Source organism: Asparagus officinalis, chromosome 3 (assembly GCF_001876935.1).
Source record: "Asparagus officinalis chromosome 3, Aspof.V1, whole genome shotgun sequence".
Taxonomy (NCBI): domain Eukaryota; kingdom Viridiplantae; phylum Streptophyta; class Magnoliopsida; order Asparagales; family Asparagaceae; genus Asparagus; species Asparagus officinalis.
The window spans coordinates 108,510,344-108,526,195 of NC_033796.1; the positions used below are offsets into that span (position 1 = coordinate 108,510,344).

A 15,852-nucleotide genomic window follows, 5' to 3' on the forward strand; every position below is an offset into this window, starting at 1 on the left:
TGGTTGGTTTTGGCGCAAAGACGATCAGAAGGAATTTGATTGCATTCATTTAGGCTAGATATCGATATATTCTTTGTTTGTTTGTTTGTTTTTTTTTTGGGATAAATCCGATGAGTATTCATCGCCTTCTATCAAACAGGAGATTTGATCTTTTATACAACAAACTGATTTGAACTAGTTAGTCGTCAAATCTAGAAGATTTGATACAGTCAACACCCCCCTTCACCCTTGTACATCGACTTTCCGACTTGCCTTCATGAATCAAAGTGTTAGCCCGATGCACGGACAGGTTCGCCTCGTGTTGGGACGGTAGGCAAGTTTCGATACTCAGTTCCAGGTGGTTTTGTGAACTTGTCCGCAAGTTGAAGATGACTCCGTAGAAGAAAACCATTCTAAATTGTCTTGGACGAGATGGTAAAAATTGAGAGAATTGGACCTTCTCCAATTACCATCTAATTAGAGAGGATCTGAATCTAGAAACAAAGCCCAATTGATCCAAAATGTTTTCAATAATTTAGAAGTCCAATTACAGAATGATATCACATCCAAAATCTGAGATAGTATCTGAAGGATACTATCCATGTTCTCATCACAAATTCTGATAGTGTGAAAATAACACTTTCCCGTTGATCGAACAGGAAAAACATCAAAAATTCAAAATCTTATGACATCTTTAATAGCATGAAAGTTTGCAGAATGATTTCTCATGGTTTGGACAAATAACCAAGATGCTTAAGGTACCAGAGTGCTCCTTCAGCTGCATTCTCTTGGGCTGCTCTTTTCTGTTGTTTAGGCTCACTATAACATTCTAAAAGTGTAGAGCTGATCCCTTCAATATGAACAATAACCCTGAAGGTGAACCTGCAAAATTTTCAAAGGCAATACCTGACTGCAAAAACTTGAAGATGGATATCAAAAAGATTGCATATACTATACTTCAATCAAAGGGTAAACTTCGCAAATCCCCCTGATAGTTTGGGCATTTCCCGCGAAACCCCCAGTTAATTTGCTTTTCCCACTAAACACCGAAAACTTTTTCCAGGCCCCAAATTAACAAAAATGACCTCAGGGCAAAAATCACAATTTACCCTATCTGATATCATAAATTCCAGTAACCCAACAATATAGAGGAAGAAACTTTGCATGACATGCCTAAATGTGACGGTTTATTTTGCGAGAAAAACTATTATTATTACAAAGAATGAAAGAAGGAATGTTTTTGGCCCGAGGGGAGTTTCTGTGGGAAATTGACCTGGTATTTAGTGGGAAAGACAAAGTGCTAGGGGGTTTCGTGGGAAACGTCCCAAAGTATTAGAGGGTTTTGTGAAACTACCCTCAATTAAAACCAAGTAAAATAATAATGAACACTCCCTTGTGATGAAAGAAGTCAGAGGTCTAACTCAAATGTAGTTGGCAACATGCTGAGGGAATTTTCTCCCTCCACAGAAGAGGTAGGAGTTATCAACATCATCCATCCAAAAAATATCAGAAGAAAATTATTAGAATTGAAATAATCTGTGGTAATTACTATGTGTAACAGATGATTAGAAGTTATTCTTGGTATTTAAACATGATGAAGACAGCATTCGTGAAGTCTATAGCTGAATTCCATGTAGGTTATGGCTCTATTTCTTAGTCCCTCCTCTGCAACAAATTTTTGATGTTAGTATAAGAGTTGACGCTTATAACTTTACATGATCCTGCAGGGTTAGTGCTCTTTCATGGCCCCAAAACCTACGATGTTCTGCACAACTCTGTTCTTTTTTAAATAAAATGAATGTTGACACAATTTGAATCCAGATTGCTCTTTTACTATTGTGAAGTCTCTGCCACTGCACCCAAGTCTTGAAATTATTGTGATGTCTGATGGTTATTTTTATGGGTAAATTGCAGATAAATCCCTTGTAGTATCGTTGTTTCGACTTGCTACCCATCTAATTTATTTTTTGAAGATAGACCACCTGCGTGAAGTTTTTTTACTTTTTTTTGTTCTTTAACCATCATGGGGTCTATCTGTCAAAAAACAATTTTCTTTTTCTTCCAACAGTAAAGGAGTCAAAAAATCAATCAGGGCGTCCATCTGCAAAATAGAACTAGAGGGGGAATAAGTTGACCTCCTACAAGGGGGTTTATTCACAGTTAACCCTATTTTTATATTATTAACACTACTAAAGAATAAATATTACAAGTATTTTTGGAGAGGTAAAACTTACATCTTTCTATCGTTAGGCCCTTCCTCCTTACACAAGACAAATGAAGGGCGTTTCCAATGTTTTGCCACACAGATCTCATAAAGCCTCATTTTCGCTGTTGGGGAAGTTTCCATCTTCTCTTGAATTCTGAATTTTGAACAAGTAACTTCTTGGTCTTGCAAAGACTTGGAAGGAGTTCTTTCCGGTTCTTGCGACAAATACTTTGGCAAGAAATTGTTGTTAAGTGCTGTGATAGGCTGTTCGTTGTAAACTATAAGTTCTGCCGATTCCTTTTGAGTTGATTGTACAGGTTCCTGAAGAGTAGTCCTTTTGTGTATGAAGACAAGGGCCTGTACAAAAGAGAAGCTTAATGCTGAATTTTAAAACAAATAAACACGTGAAACTAGTTCATGGCTCTAGTTCTACAATGTAATACACAGAGAAAGGCAAAGGTAAGCAGCTAGAATTAATAATGTCAATTTCACAGAATAGCAACATTTTTACAAGGAAGAATTTTTCCCTAACTCGTGGTCACTAAGTTCTAACCCACAATAGCTTGTGAGTCCTCCATGTGAGTGCGAATGTACATCCTGCAAAACTGTGTTCTCGGATGTAGATATTCTACTACATACCCTAAATAATATGGCAATGAGTTCATGCAGAGAAGCAGAAATTTCAACTACAGAAGAATTAGTTGATAAAGATGAGCAATTAGTTAGAAACTGTTGGATTTGCAGGGTGCAACCTGGTCCTCCTTTGGTGCAATAGGTGGTTAAGACATAAGGTTAGAGCATTGAATAACGACGGATTGGCGATCACAATGAATCGCTATTAAACCTACCATCTTCAAGTGATAAAGGGGTTGGAATCATCTTCACGAAACATTGGAGGGTGATACAAGGGGCTTTACCCAAAAGGTTATAGTGATCTCAGAAGAATACTCACAAAGTGCCCCATACATCATTTTGCCCTAAAGAAGAACCGGGGAAAAAACTAATTTAAAAAAGAAACTCCATACCGGCTGAAACACTTACCAAAGTTCATGTCAACATCACTTTAGTTGATGCTCAACACTCCCTTTTCAATGAGAAGATCAAAGTCGACTTATGAATGATCAATTTACCATAGAACATAGATTTTCATCTCTTCATACCTGGATGAGAAGACACGACCTTTAACTCGTACCAAAGTCACTCCAATCTTTATGTCCATTAAATTACCTTGACCTGGTCCCTTGACCCACTCTCATTAGATAATCAGTTCATATTGAAACCATATTCCCTTTGTGATCTGCTTTATCTCGACACCGCACTCTAGCCCCATGGTTATAGCCATATCAATCCAAGCTTTCTCTCTCATTCAAACAGTTTATGTCGGTCCAGCATCCTATCCTCCTTTGTTTTAAACCCATGCCAATCTAAATTGTCGACTTGCTTTCCCCTTCAGCTGAACAATTACTAATGGCCTTAGCATCTTCGCTACCTTGGTTCTCACTAGCACTGATCTAAAATTTACATTATGCTATCTTTCATGTTTATCTAGATCAATACATCAACTCCTCTGGATTTTATCGGTCTTGACCAAAATTTAGGCAACACACCCTCTTTGGTTAATAAATTTATCTCGATGCGACATGTTAACCTCTTGGATTTTCGCTGGTATGGACCTAAATTAAGAGCACTCCTTTTTTTCAACTAATGATTTCAGGCTGACATTCTAGAGACATCACCCTTATAGAGCCCTTATTTTCTACTACGATCTCTTGGATAATTTTTCACTAGAGTGAAATGACATCGTATACCATCAAACAATAAAAATTACACATATAGAGGCATAACTGCTTGTTGCACACTTGCACTGATACATTCTTGTTCAATAAATTGTTACATCACTGTTTGTTGGGCATACCCATGGTCATGCGTTGTGTAATATAGGTCAGTAGGACATATCATGGGGAACACTCACAAAATTTATCTATATTACTGCCCATTTACCTATCTAAAGTTCAGAAAATGTACATGCATGTTACATATGTTTGTGCCCTTTATCCTATATAATCCGTTCAGCTATTATTAATAAAATGTGTCAGGCTTTTGCCCTCATGTTTTTTTTTTCTTCAAAAAATCCCATTATTGTCTTTGTTAAGAATAATTTGCTCCTGACTTACATACATTAACCATTCAAGAAACCAATGAAGGATTAGACGACTTAAAAAAACTCTCAAGGAAAAGTCAATCAGCAATTCACATATACTAATGCAAGTATTCTCACCAAATTAGCGAAAAGGCAGCACTAAATACAAAGGCTAAGTTCCACTCAAATGCCCTAAAGTTTTACTAACGTTGCACGTAAGTGACCCCTAGTTTTAAACGTGTACTTAAATACCCCAAAGTATTTAAGTGTTGTAGATATATGCCCCAAATTTTCAAAATGTTGCACGTCGGTGCCCTCTTATTTACCCAATATTACATATAAGTACCCTCAGTTTGTAAATGACCTCACTTAAATACCCTAAAGTTTCACTTTAGTAACCCTTCGTTGTGTGATTTTCTTGGATATGTAGAGAAAAGTTAACGCCGCTGGGTTTTTTTTATTACGGGGTATGCATAATTGCATATGCAACACTTAAATACTTGGGGTTTTTTTTTCCCTCGGTTTTAGAATAGTGGTCACTTAAGCGCAAGGTTAGTGAAATTGTAGGGCATTTAAGTGCAATTTAGCCAAATACAAATAACCCATAATTTCTCACAGTTATTACATCTACTCCTTTATACAAATAGGAGGATCAAAGAATACCTGTTCATGCTACAGTAAATTGAACAGTAATTCTCTCTGCTCTCATTTGTATAGACATCCGATCAGATTTCAAATTTCAAAACCCCCTTCTCAGGCTTCTCACCCCGATCCAGAGACAAAAAAAAATCCCTCTATCCGTATGAGTTCCCCCCTTCTCTTCCGCATCGTCAAACGACCTCTTCCGCCGCCTCCCCTCCCACCTCACCGACGCCCTCTTCCGTCGCCGCCTTCCTCCAGACCCAATTGATCCTTATCAGTTCCCCTCCTCTCTTCGGCATCATTAACAGCCTCTTCTGCCGCCTCCCCTCCCACCTCGCCGACGCCCTCTTCCGCCGCCTCCGCCATTGCCGCCTCCTCTACCCATCCATCCTCGAGTCAGTTCAAAACCATAACCCTAACGTTTTTATTTTGGACCTTTTCTGTTGAAATTTATGAAATTTATTTTGATTCAGGTACTGTTGTGGATTCTGGAAGCAAAGCTCTGGAATTTCTTGGGTTGCAGCAAGATGAGCAAGTAAATTCATCATCTTCTGATTCTTCTTCTTCTCATCCTCAACAAAATGTGATCTTTTTACATATACTTTTTGAAAATTTTGTTTTTTATTTATTTTGGATGAATTTTGGACGATTTTTTAACTGAATTTTTGGAATTTTTTAGTTATGAAATATGATTGAGATAGTTATGTGTCTTTATTGTTTGCTATATGAAGGGAAAAAAATAAAAAAAATTCTTAAACCGGAAAGATACTAACTTTTTTTAGCTTTTATTGCATATTAACTGATTCTGGAGGTATATTTGCTTAGTATTCATTGATACGTAGACATGCAAATGCCAGTCTTTATTGTTTGATATATGAAAGAAAAAAAATTGGACACCAAAACTTTGAATCAACAATTTCTTGGTGAATTTATGGAAGAACATTTAACATATGAGAACAAATAAAAATGCTAACTTCTCATAACTTCAAATCTGATCCAAGGTATTTCTTTTTGTTTGTTTAATTATTGACAGCTAATAATAATTATGATGCCAACATCCTAATGACGTGCGTGATGGAATCGGTGATCGAGAGTATCGATCGGTTTCAGGTGATGGTTTTTACTATGATTTTTGCTTAATTTCTTGATTTTAATAAATATTATTGTTGAACATGTTTATATTCTTGATGTTCACCATGTTACCATGTATTTTAAATGAGGATCAGAAACTTTAAATTTTACTTATCTATAAAATTGTTAATGATAGTTTCCTGTTATTTATACTTTTGTAATGTTGGGTATTTCATTATATTTACTGATTTTTGAAAAGTTATATTTTCTTAAATGAAGACTCTTAATGCATTAATCTTTTAAATGTCAGTGTGTTTGTTCCTGAAGTTGAAATAAGAAGCTATTATACCCAACATGAATTTATGATGGATAGAATTTTATGGTTCCACATCAAGTGCTTATAAGATTTTTTTTAAGAGTTTCTCACGAAACTAATTATTTATTTCTATAAATGTCTACTTTTCTTCTTAGCTTGAGAATTTATCAACATAAATGATACAATTATTTTTTACATCTTTCCTTCTAGGCTTTAGATGCAAAAGTAATCTGATTCAAGTAAAATAGGCAAAAGATGTAGTTCTCTTGGAAATTAGTTTAACTTTATATATATAATAGTTGCATTTCTATTAATTAAAAAAATATGTTTTAGAGGAAATTGTTTTTCTTAGAAATTAGTCCTCTTGAATAGCATTCTCAAATTTTGGATAATAGAGTTTAATTGATAACATTTATATATACGTAGTTGAAATGTATTTTACTCTTTGTATGTATATAAAGCATAGGATTATAATTGCATATGATGCTTTTAATATGAAGGTTACAGTTCATTTATAAATCTTTATGATTTGATACGGATCCGACAAGCTTATTACGTTTACATTGCTTTTTTCCCATGTGATCAACTATTGCAGTGTCAATCTCAATCAAACTATGATTACTTTCTCCAATATCCTCGGAAGCAAGTCTTCATGTGATTAACTATTGTATTTCTTTGCTAACAGATTATTACATGCTCATTGATTTTCAGTAAAATAGTTCTTTTTATATTAATTTATATTGTTTTATGCCTATATTTTGTATGCTCCTGTACTACCTGTTATTGTTTTTCTGTTCAGATTCCTCTAAGCTCTGTCACTTCGATTATTGATGGCTTGAAGAAACTATATATTGAAAAATTAAAGTCATTGGAAGTTACCTATCAATTTAATGATTTTGCTTCTCCTTTGCTGGTGAGTTATGCAATACATATATTCCTCTTATCATGGGCAAACACCTTATAAGTTTCATTTCATTTTAAAAATTATTATTATGCATATTTGTAGGGAAGTAGTATACTTTTCATTTTGATACATGATCTATAAATTAGCACTTCTTTTGGTCAGTCATGATGATGATGACCTATTGTGGAGGCGAGATTTACTAATGGAATTATGTTAATATGCATTCATGTCAAAGCCTAGAACATTCAATGCTTCCTTTGACTTTAATGAAAGCCGATGATGTTGTTGGCAATATTTAATGTGGGTTAAATTTAAAGTGAGAGGAAGAAGAAATTACATTGTTAACATATGGGAAAGGAATGATCTTAGTATGGGAAAGAAATGATATATGAATGCCAATGCAATTGAAGCCAACTTTTTGTTTTGAAATACATTTGTGACATCTCAAGTAAAGAGAACTTTAGTTGATACAACTACAGTGTGAATTTGGCTTTAAGTTCTTTGTTTGATTACTCACGATCATGTCCATAATTGATATTTACCTCTAAAATACGGGAATCCATCGTGCACCTATTGATGAAAATACTCAAAATCATGTCTATGAACATAATATCATCAAATCGGTAGGGGTTACTTGCAGATAGGCTCCTTATAGTACTATTATTGCAGATAGATCCCTTGAATATTTTCTTCCTCTTTTAGCCGCAGGACGTCATGACTACAAAGATTTTTCTTTTCATTGAGGTTAAAAGAGTAACCAAAAGACACTCAGAGGGTCTATCTGCAATAATAAAACTACATGGTGCAATTACTCATTAGCTTTATGTTATTATACAAGGAGAAAATTATATAGAAATAATGTAAATTGCACAAGGCTCCAGTATTAGACCAAATTCAATGTGTACAATCTCTCTTATGTGTACTATCTTTCTTAGTCTAAATATGGGAGGAAATTTGGAAGTTTTTAATGAACTTTGTTTACCTTGGATGTTTGTTAAATTGTAACATATAAACAATAGTGATTCTCACAGAGCTTTATGCTTACATGTGGATTTGAGTATTTTCTTTGAGTCTGTTTTTAGATTAAATCTCTCCAATGAATTTCTAAAGGTATATTAAATCTCTTAGAAAGATGAATGTTATTGTGATTTACCTTAATCTCAAACTAGAAGTGGCAATAGTTTGAGAAATCTATTCCTTTATATAAATAGGTAATTTTATTTCAATGTTGGCAAATTATACAGTAAATAAGAGAAAAAATAACATTCATCCCCCCCTAACGAGCTACATCCCCAGTTAGCAAATCTTGCTTAGCTGCATATCTCTGGTTGATGCATAGTACATAAAAAGGGACCCTAATTTTTATCTTTGGAAATAGATAAGAGTGGATTCTATCTTTATATAATTGATTTTTTTTATCTTGCATGTTTAGGCTGGATTTATTGATTGTCACTATCTTATCTTTTATTAATTCATGCGGTAGAGATTCTCAACCCTTTAGCAAGGGAATTTAAATCAGTTGGAACTATAAAAAAAGAGTTCGCACAGTTGCAACATCCAACAAGAGCTAGCACAAGCACACCGACAGATACAACAATCTTTTCAATTCAAATGTACTAACTAATTTCTCTGCTTCAATCTTAAAAATCCCTGAATTATAAATTTGGTTAGGTTCATATATCAGAAGCAAGGGTGTCCACTGCACTGGATAAATTGGCATATATGGAAACTTTGGTTAATTGCATACTTCACAAATCATTAATTATATCACTCCTATATCATTCATAGATCCAATAATCTATTTATGTATTTATGTATCTCTATGATGTAATGAATTCTAATTGTATCCACTTTTAAATATTTTAATTTGTGATTAGTATCATTTGTTTATTATGCTCCAGACTAAAGATGTTGCAATGCAGATAGGCTTTTCTGTTAGATCATACATTATAGTTGCAGCTTCCTACTATTATGAAAAGTGGTTTTTTCTCAATTCTACCAATAAACAACTTTATGTCGGCACTAGGAACCTTTTATCAGATGGTGAGATGTTACCATGTGTACCTCAAGCACTACTCAGGCAAACTTCTGATGTTAACAATGATATAACCCAAGATGCACTATTGTTGCGGTTGGAAGAGCAATGTAGGCGCTTGCAAGGCGGCATGATTAAAACTCAGATGCCACATAAAATGCAGACTATAAGATTATACCCAGAAACTCCTCCGGCCTGTTCAGTTGCAGTCACTAATGGTGTTCAGGTACTCCATTAGAGTTGAAAACAAAGAAGATCGTGTAACTATATAATTCTACGAAGGTGAAGAATAACTCTTATTCTTATTTAAATGTTTTTTTGGGTTAATTGTTGATAGACTTCTGAACTATTGCCTAAGTGTAGCAATGGGCTGAGAAGGAAAGAGACATTTGAAAGAGCGGAGAAGCTCATTGAAGAGGAGCAAGAGAGTACAAATGTGCGATGCGCAGGTTTGGAGCTAAGAAAATAGATATTGTTCAAGCTCTGATTCATGTCTTTAGTAGTTTTAGCAAGCAAACTGAAGTAGTTCTTGCAACCAGAAGGCCACAATTTTTTAAGGTTACTTCTTGACTATCTTTTAATTTTTAGATGAATAATAGAAAATTATTCATCCAGGTTATGTGATGTTGACAAAAAAAAGGGATGCAATACATGATGCTGATCTTTTATGGCTGTGTGTAGTGTGAGTTTGTGTGATGTTGACGAAAAAGGGATGTAATACATGATGTTTTGCTGTGTCATCTTGGTCAAAATGGAACAAATTCATCCTATTTCTAAACAATATTTCCCAAGTAGTGGGGAATATAATTATGATGTGGATAGACTTTCAAAAACAAAGTGTTATATAGTATGGTCATCACACATCGATGTCGATATTAACCAATAATACTTTGTGAGCTTTATGTTGAGCACAGATGTTCAACATAATCACTATGTCAAGTAAATTATTTTATGCTATGTGCACTTAATGACTAATTTTACTTTCATCTTTATTTATAGAGTACTTATCTGGGCTAAAAGACATTCATTGCCATTTGGAGACAAAACTAGCTGACTACAGTTCATAGGAATATAGAACAATGCCCAGAGGCAGCTAGAGCTCCAGGAGCCATAGTGAGAGTTGATTCTGCTATATATTTGTCCAATCCAATTATGTTAGAGGGAGGTATGTAACATTTCTTGACCCTCCAACCAATTTGACTCTTTGTATGACTAGATACCTATAAGGAAAGTTTATTGGTAGAAGAAAGAAGGCTACATTACAGAAATTCCACCTTTAGTAGGACTTCACAGAAACCCCCTAAGTTTTCAATCGTGACAATTTGGCACTTGCGTTTTAATTTTTATGAAATTAAAATGAGTGTAAAATCTATGATCATTTGATATGAAAATTATGTGTACTCACATGTAAACACGTACATGATTATTTAATGAAAATTTTTTGAGGGAAATTATTTATTGAAAATTTAGAATTACATCCAACACATACATTTTATTTTCAGAATTCTCAGATGGTTAACAGATGAAGGAGAGATATTACAAGCAAAGAACCTATCAAAAATCGATTTCCTCATTGTCGAGATGTCACGTAATTATACACAATAACTTCATATTTTTGTTCTTTGTTATCATTTCAATACTACTCATCACATATATCCAGCATTTCTCATTAAAAATGCTCTTTTGCAGCTGTGACAGACAGTAACACCAGTGGAATACATGTCATCCAAGACTTATACAAGGGCCTGAAGAAGAGAGAAGTTCAGGTGAAAACATTAATCAAAATTTACACTCACGCATTTAGTTACCACGACAATAATTTATGAAGCCTACCCAATGCAGACAATGGCTTAATGTCAATATACCCAATTATTTAATTTCTAGCTAGCTATTATAGAATATGGATTTGTCTTTTAAATCGAGTTTTTTTACCTTACCAATCTATTCATCAAGTTTATGATACATGTGTTGTCATAGATAAGATGATATGGAATATTTGTCACTGAGACCTGATAAATGTTGATTTTCGTGACATTGGCCTCGATAAGATGATATGGAATATTTGTGTTGGGCATATAATAATTCTTATATTAGAGCATGATTATCATGATTTAAGTAAGTGGCATATGTGTCATATTTGACTTTAAAATGCTGCAAAAGAATTTTATGAATGCATATAAGCTTTTAAGACGTGTATAGATCCTTGAAAACATAAGTTTGTTTGTTTTAGTAGTTTCTGATGGGAACCTGAAACCCATTGAAAGCATAAGTCTCTCTCTTTTGTTTTTTTTCCCTGGGAGCTTGGAATCAAAAATATATTCCTCTCCTCCATATGCCTTCATATGCATTTGTATTTTAACTTAAAAGAGAATTTGTAAATATAAAGATTTACTTTCTTTTGTAGAACAACAAGGAAAATGGAAGATGAAGAAATAGATAATAGCAAGACTAACTTAAGCTACTTTCCTTTTCCAAAACAATCATCCCTCGAGATACAAAATAAATTGACATCTTGAATATTAATTGGATGCAAAATTTTGCCATTGACAAAAATTTGGAAAGAGATGTTCAGCTAATTTAGTAATCTATTAAATTTTATATTCTTAAACTAGGAAATTTAGAGTTGATCTTTATATTCTTTAGAGCAAGAATGTATAAGCATCAGATGACAATATTTTTGGTAATATATATTTTTATATGATTTATAATTTTTAATTTGAAGTATACAATAATCAAATTAAATGTATTAAAACTTAGGGAGACACAAATTTAAAATACAATGATACAAAAAATAAGCTGCCGTGCTTTGCACGGGGTGCACACTAGTAACTATAGGTGGTTCAAGAAAAGAATCATCACATCACGATGCTTCTAATTCATTCAATAAAAAAAACCTTTTCTAGTAACCGAAATGAACAAAAACTAATATGAACAAAAAACAAAGTACAACTTATCAACTCCAGGGTTGACATTTCGAGAAGAATAAATTGCAGATTAACTCTTCTCTCTCACAAACTAACCCTCTCTCTCTCTCTATCCCTCTCACAAATTAACGTGCAATAATAAGTGTTAATAAACGAGTTTAACACATAAGTGATCCAAACCCTATTGCCAAAATTGTGATATTAGACTGCTAAAAATACAAATAATCCACAATTTCTCACAGTTCATAATGTAACTATTCAAGGTTCAAAAAAAGAATCAACACATAAAATTACTCCTAATTCAATAAATAGCTTTTTTTTTCACAATAACCCAAATGTGCAAAAACTAAAAATTTTCCCTAACATAAATATCACAAAAATTATTCAAAAAAACAAAGGACAAAAAATAGAATGAAAATAGAAAATACCTCATTAACCATGGGATCAGCCCAAACCCTAGCAGTGCCTGCAGCATCCACCCACCATCGCGTTACCGGGTGAAGCGGGTCGACTTCGGATCCAAACATTTAGTACCCGAATCCAACTCACCCACATCTCCACCTCCTCGGCTTTTCGAGATTTTGAACTTTCTAAAATAAAGCCGCTTCGTTTTTATCCTTTTGGTTTGGTTAATAACTGCCTCGGGCACACTGAACGTCGGTGTCCACGTGGCGTATTTTCATTGGTTACGGTTCGGGGAGTTAGTTGTCGTCTTCCTTGTTTTTAGATGCACTTGCTTATAGCGGACCCAGGAACGGCCATTAGAAAATTGGCTGTGGGCTCCGATGTTGTTTCAGATTAAGCTCCAAACAAATTATTTGCATATATACCCCTTAGTCATGGGTTTGCAAAAAGTACCCTTTACATCTTAGTATTTGCAAATTTACCCCTCAAATCTTTATTCTTGGGTGTTTGGGGGGGGGGGCCTAAAATTAATTAATCATCAACTTTAGTAAGCTAATTTATGATCTAAATGTAAAAAATTATTAATAAAATAGTCAATATTTTAGCACAAAGTTGATGATTCGTTGATTTTATCTGTATTTTTTCACAAATTTTGACTTGGGTGATAGTTTTGTAAATAATGAGATATGGGAGGTATCTTTGCAAATACCCATGGTATAAGGGGTATATATGCAAAAGACCAATAAAAATTTATGCGGTTATTTGCACTTTGACCCTAAAGTAGGTATCTTTTTAACTTGAATATTAATGTTTTAATTTGATACTTTATCACCCATTTTGACTTTGATGTCTCAAAGCTTTTCTAACAGTTTAATATCTCAAAGTTTACCCATTTTTTTTTACCTTTATGCTCTCTTAACTTTGATGCTCCGAATTTTAAAGAATCAAAAGTGTCAAAAATAAAGCTTTGTAGCATAATAGCGGAGCCGGATAGTGTTTAGAGATGTCATATATACCACTGAATTGACTAGTTTATACATAACTTTTTTTATTTTTACTTTTATATTATACATGACGCCGTTGAAATTAGTGTAGGACACTATTTAAAAGCTTAAAATTATAAAATTGTTGATACGGATTCTAAATATAATCATAATAGATTATATGGGGATAGCACTGATCCAAGATCCTGACTCCGCCGCTATCGTAGTATCGAAGTTTAGAAAGGTGTAGAAGTCAGGTTATCAAAACTTTGAAAAATAAATTTTTAGGGTATCAAAGTTTATTAAGATTTGCAAATCTTTAGGATATCAAAGTGACATGAATAAAAAACTTTTAGATTTCAAAATGGAAAATGGCATAAACCTAAGCGTACCAACGTGCAAATAACTCAAGTTTTAATCCTATATAAATGCTAAAAAAACACAAATGAAGGTATATAAGCCCAAAATCTAAAAACTATAACATTTGTATGTGCTACTTATAAGTACACGAGAACTCTACACATTAAAATAATGCAAAAAATCATTGTAATCATCGGATATCATAGTTATGTAAGTTTATATTTAGTCCATCTATAAACTATTTTGGCTCACTCTGATCGAGTCCAACTTTATCTGCACTCGTGACGTACGGCGTGTCAAACCTCTAATTTGACCACAAAACTTATGTCAGCTTAAGTAGACCATCCACCAAACTTTCTATTTATTAATGATACATAGGGATCCATGCAAGATATAAAGAGAATTTATATATATATAAGTGGATAAAAAATTTGATGGACAAAAGTCTTTTATTCACTTACGTTAACATAAGTTCATCTCTATTAATACAAGCAACTTGAAAGAGACATAGCGGGTCGGAAAAGGTCGGCCGCAAAACCCGACCCATTAAACTTTGGGTAAAAAAAAAGCAGTCTGTCCACCTGTCGCACAGATGCAACTGTGGCCCCACGACTAAACCCACTCCAAAGTAATGACTTCCACGGGAAAGCGAAGGGGCCGGACCCACCAAAACATTACCCTCCTTTCATAAAATTATTACGGAAGTGGTATTGAGAGCTCAACTAGATAAGAAAGAGGAAATATACTTAAGAAGATTGTCAAACTGACCAAGCACTGTACTATGGCCCATATCGAGTGCTACAATCCAAAACTAATAACTACAGGATCAAAGAAAAAAAAAATATAAAGTAAGTAATGAGTAATCATTAGTCTTATAAAAATTTATCAAAAGAAAATACGAGAAATCTGTTGATTTGCATAATAAATCTATACCAGCTGATATAGTCAAATTTTATTTCAAATGTTTCGATTAGGAGCAAGACCCAAGAGAAATATAATTGCATTTTTATTTTATAGCATTAGATTATAGTTCATTTAAATGCAACACACCACACATGCTGCGAAATTAAATAAATAAATCTATATTTCGCCATCCAGTCAGATGGTTTGAACACAAATGTACCAATCACTTTTCTATTCTAGATGTACAAATGTTTGATTTACAATGAGAATATAGTTTAGGCAATAAAATATAAGAATTTATAACTTTTGCAATAAAATAATAGTAGATTAGGATTCAAAAACACGTCCCAACATAAAAATCTTTAAGATCTAAGTAACCGATTAACTTAATGTCGCATATAACTTTTCAATTGTTAGAGCATGAGGATCAATGAGAAAATAACTATCTTTTGGTGATTGAGTAGTAGTGTACACATGGGTGGAAAATAATCACAGCCCATGTTTTTTTACGAAAGAAACACAAGAAACTCTCTTCTAAGAATGTGAAGGAAACACCAAAAAGTGGAAAAAAAAAATAAGATTTGAACAATGAAGGAAAGCAACCAAACAGCCCCTAAAGAGATAAGAATAAGGTCACATATAACTTTGGAGGAGGAAGAAAGAGGACATGTAAAAAAGAAATGCTTGAAAAACTATTATAAAGTTAAAAAAGTAAAAAATAAAATAAAATAAAAAAGTAATAGGAAGGGCGACAAATGACAAGTACGGCCTCAAGGTCAGAATCGTAGTTCTTTCGGAACAACAGGGGCAAATTGGAGACCTTAAAAAGCAATAATCCTGCTCCGAATCTAACTTCATCGCCACGTCATGCCTCCTCCCGCTTTACCTCCGTTATATAAGAAGCTCACCCGTTTTTTCAACTCCCACGAAAAAACGAAAAAATCTCTCTTCTTTCGCGGTAATCTCACCGCCACGATGTCAACC

General features: G+C 33.8%; 1 protein-coding gene across 1 annotated transcript; it reads right to left on the reverse strand.

Annotated features, from left to right (window-relative positions):
- Positions 491–12,808, reverse strand: LOC109835710 (ribonuclease 3-like protein 1). Its single transcript, XM_020403710.1, has 3 exons — positions 12,646–12,808; positions 2,214–2,542; positions 491–861 (listed from the first exon to the last, which is right to left on the reverse strand). The coding sequence occupies exons 1-3, from the start codon at positions 12,742–12,744 to the stop codon at positions 705–707; spliced, it is 585 nt and encodes a 194-aa protein (XP_020259299.1). The 5' UTR covers positions 12,745–12,808; the 3' UTR covers positions 491–704.

What these genes read in the sequence shown, in the direction of transcription:
- LOC109835710 (XM_020403710.1), bottom strand. Translation starts at nt 12,744, where the DNA reads ATGTTTGGATCCGAAGTCGACCCGCTTCACCCGGTAACGCGATGGTGG. An exon ending in CTGATCCCATGGTTAATGAG is followed by an intron (nt 2,543 to 12,645) that starts GTATTTTCTATT and finishes TCTTTTGTACAG; the next exon opens with GCCCTTGTCTTCATACACAA. An exon ending in GGGCCTAACGATAGAAAGAT is followed by an intron (nt 862 to 2,213) that starts GTAAGTTTTACC and finishes AAAATTTTGCAG; the next exon opens with GTTCACCTTCAGGGTTATTG.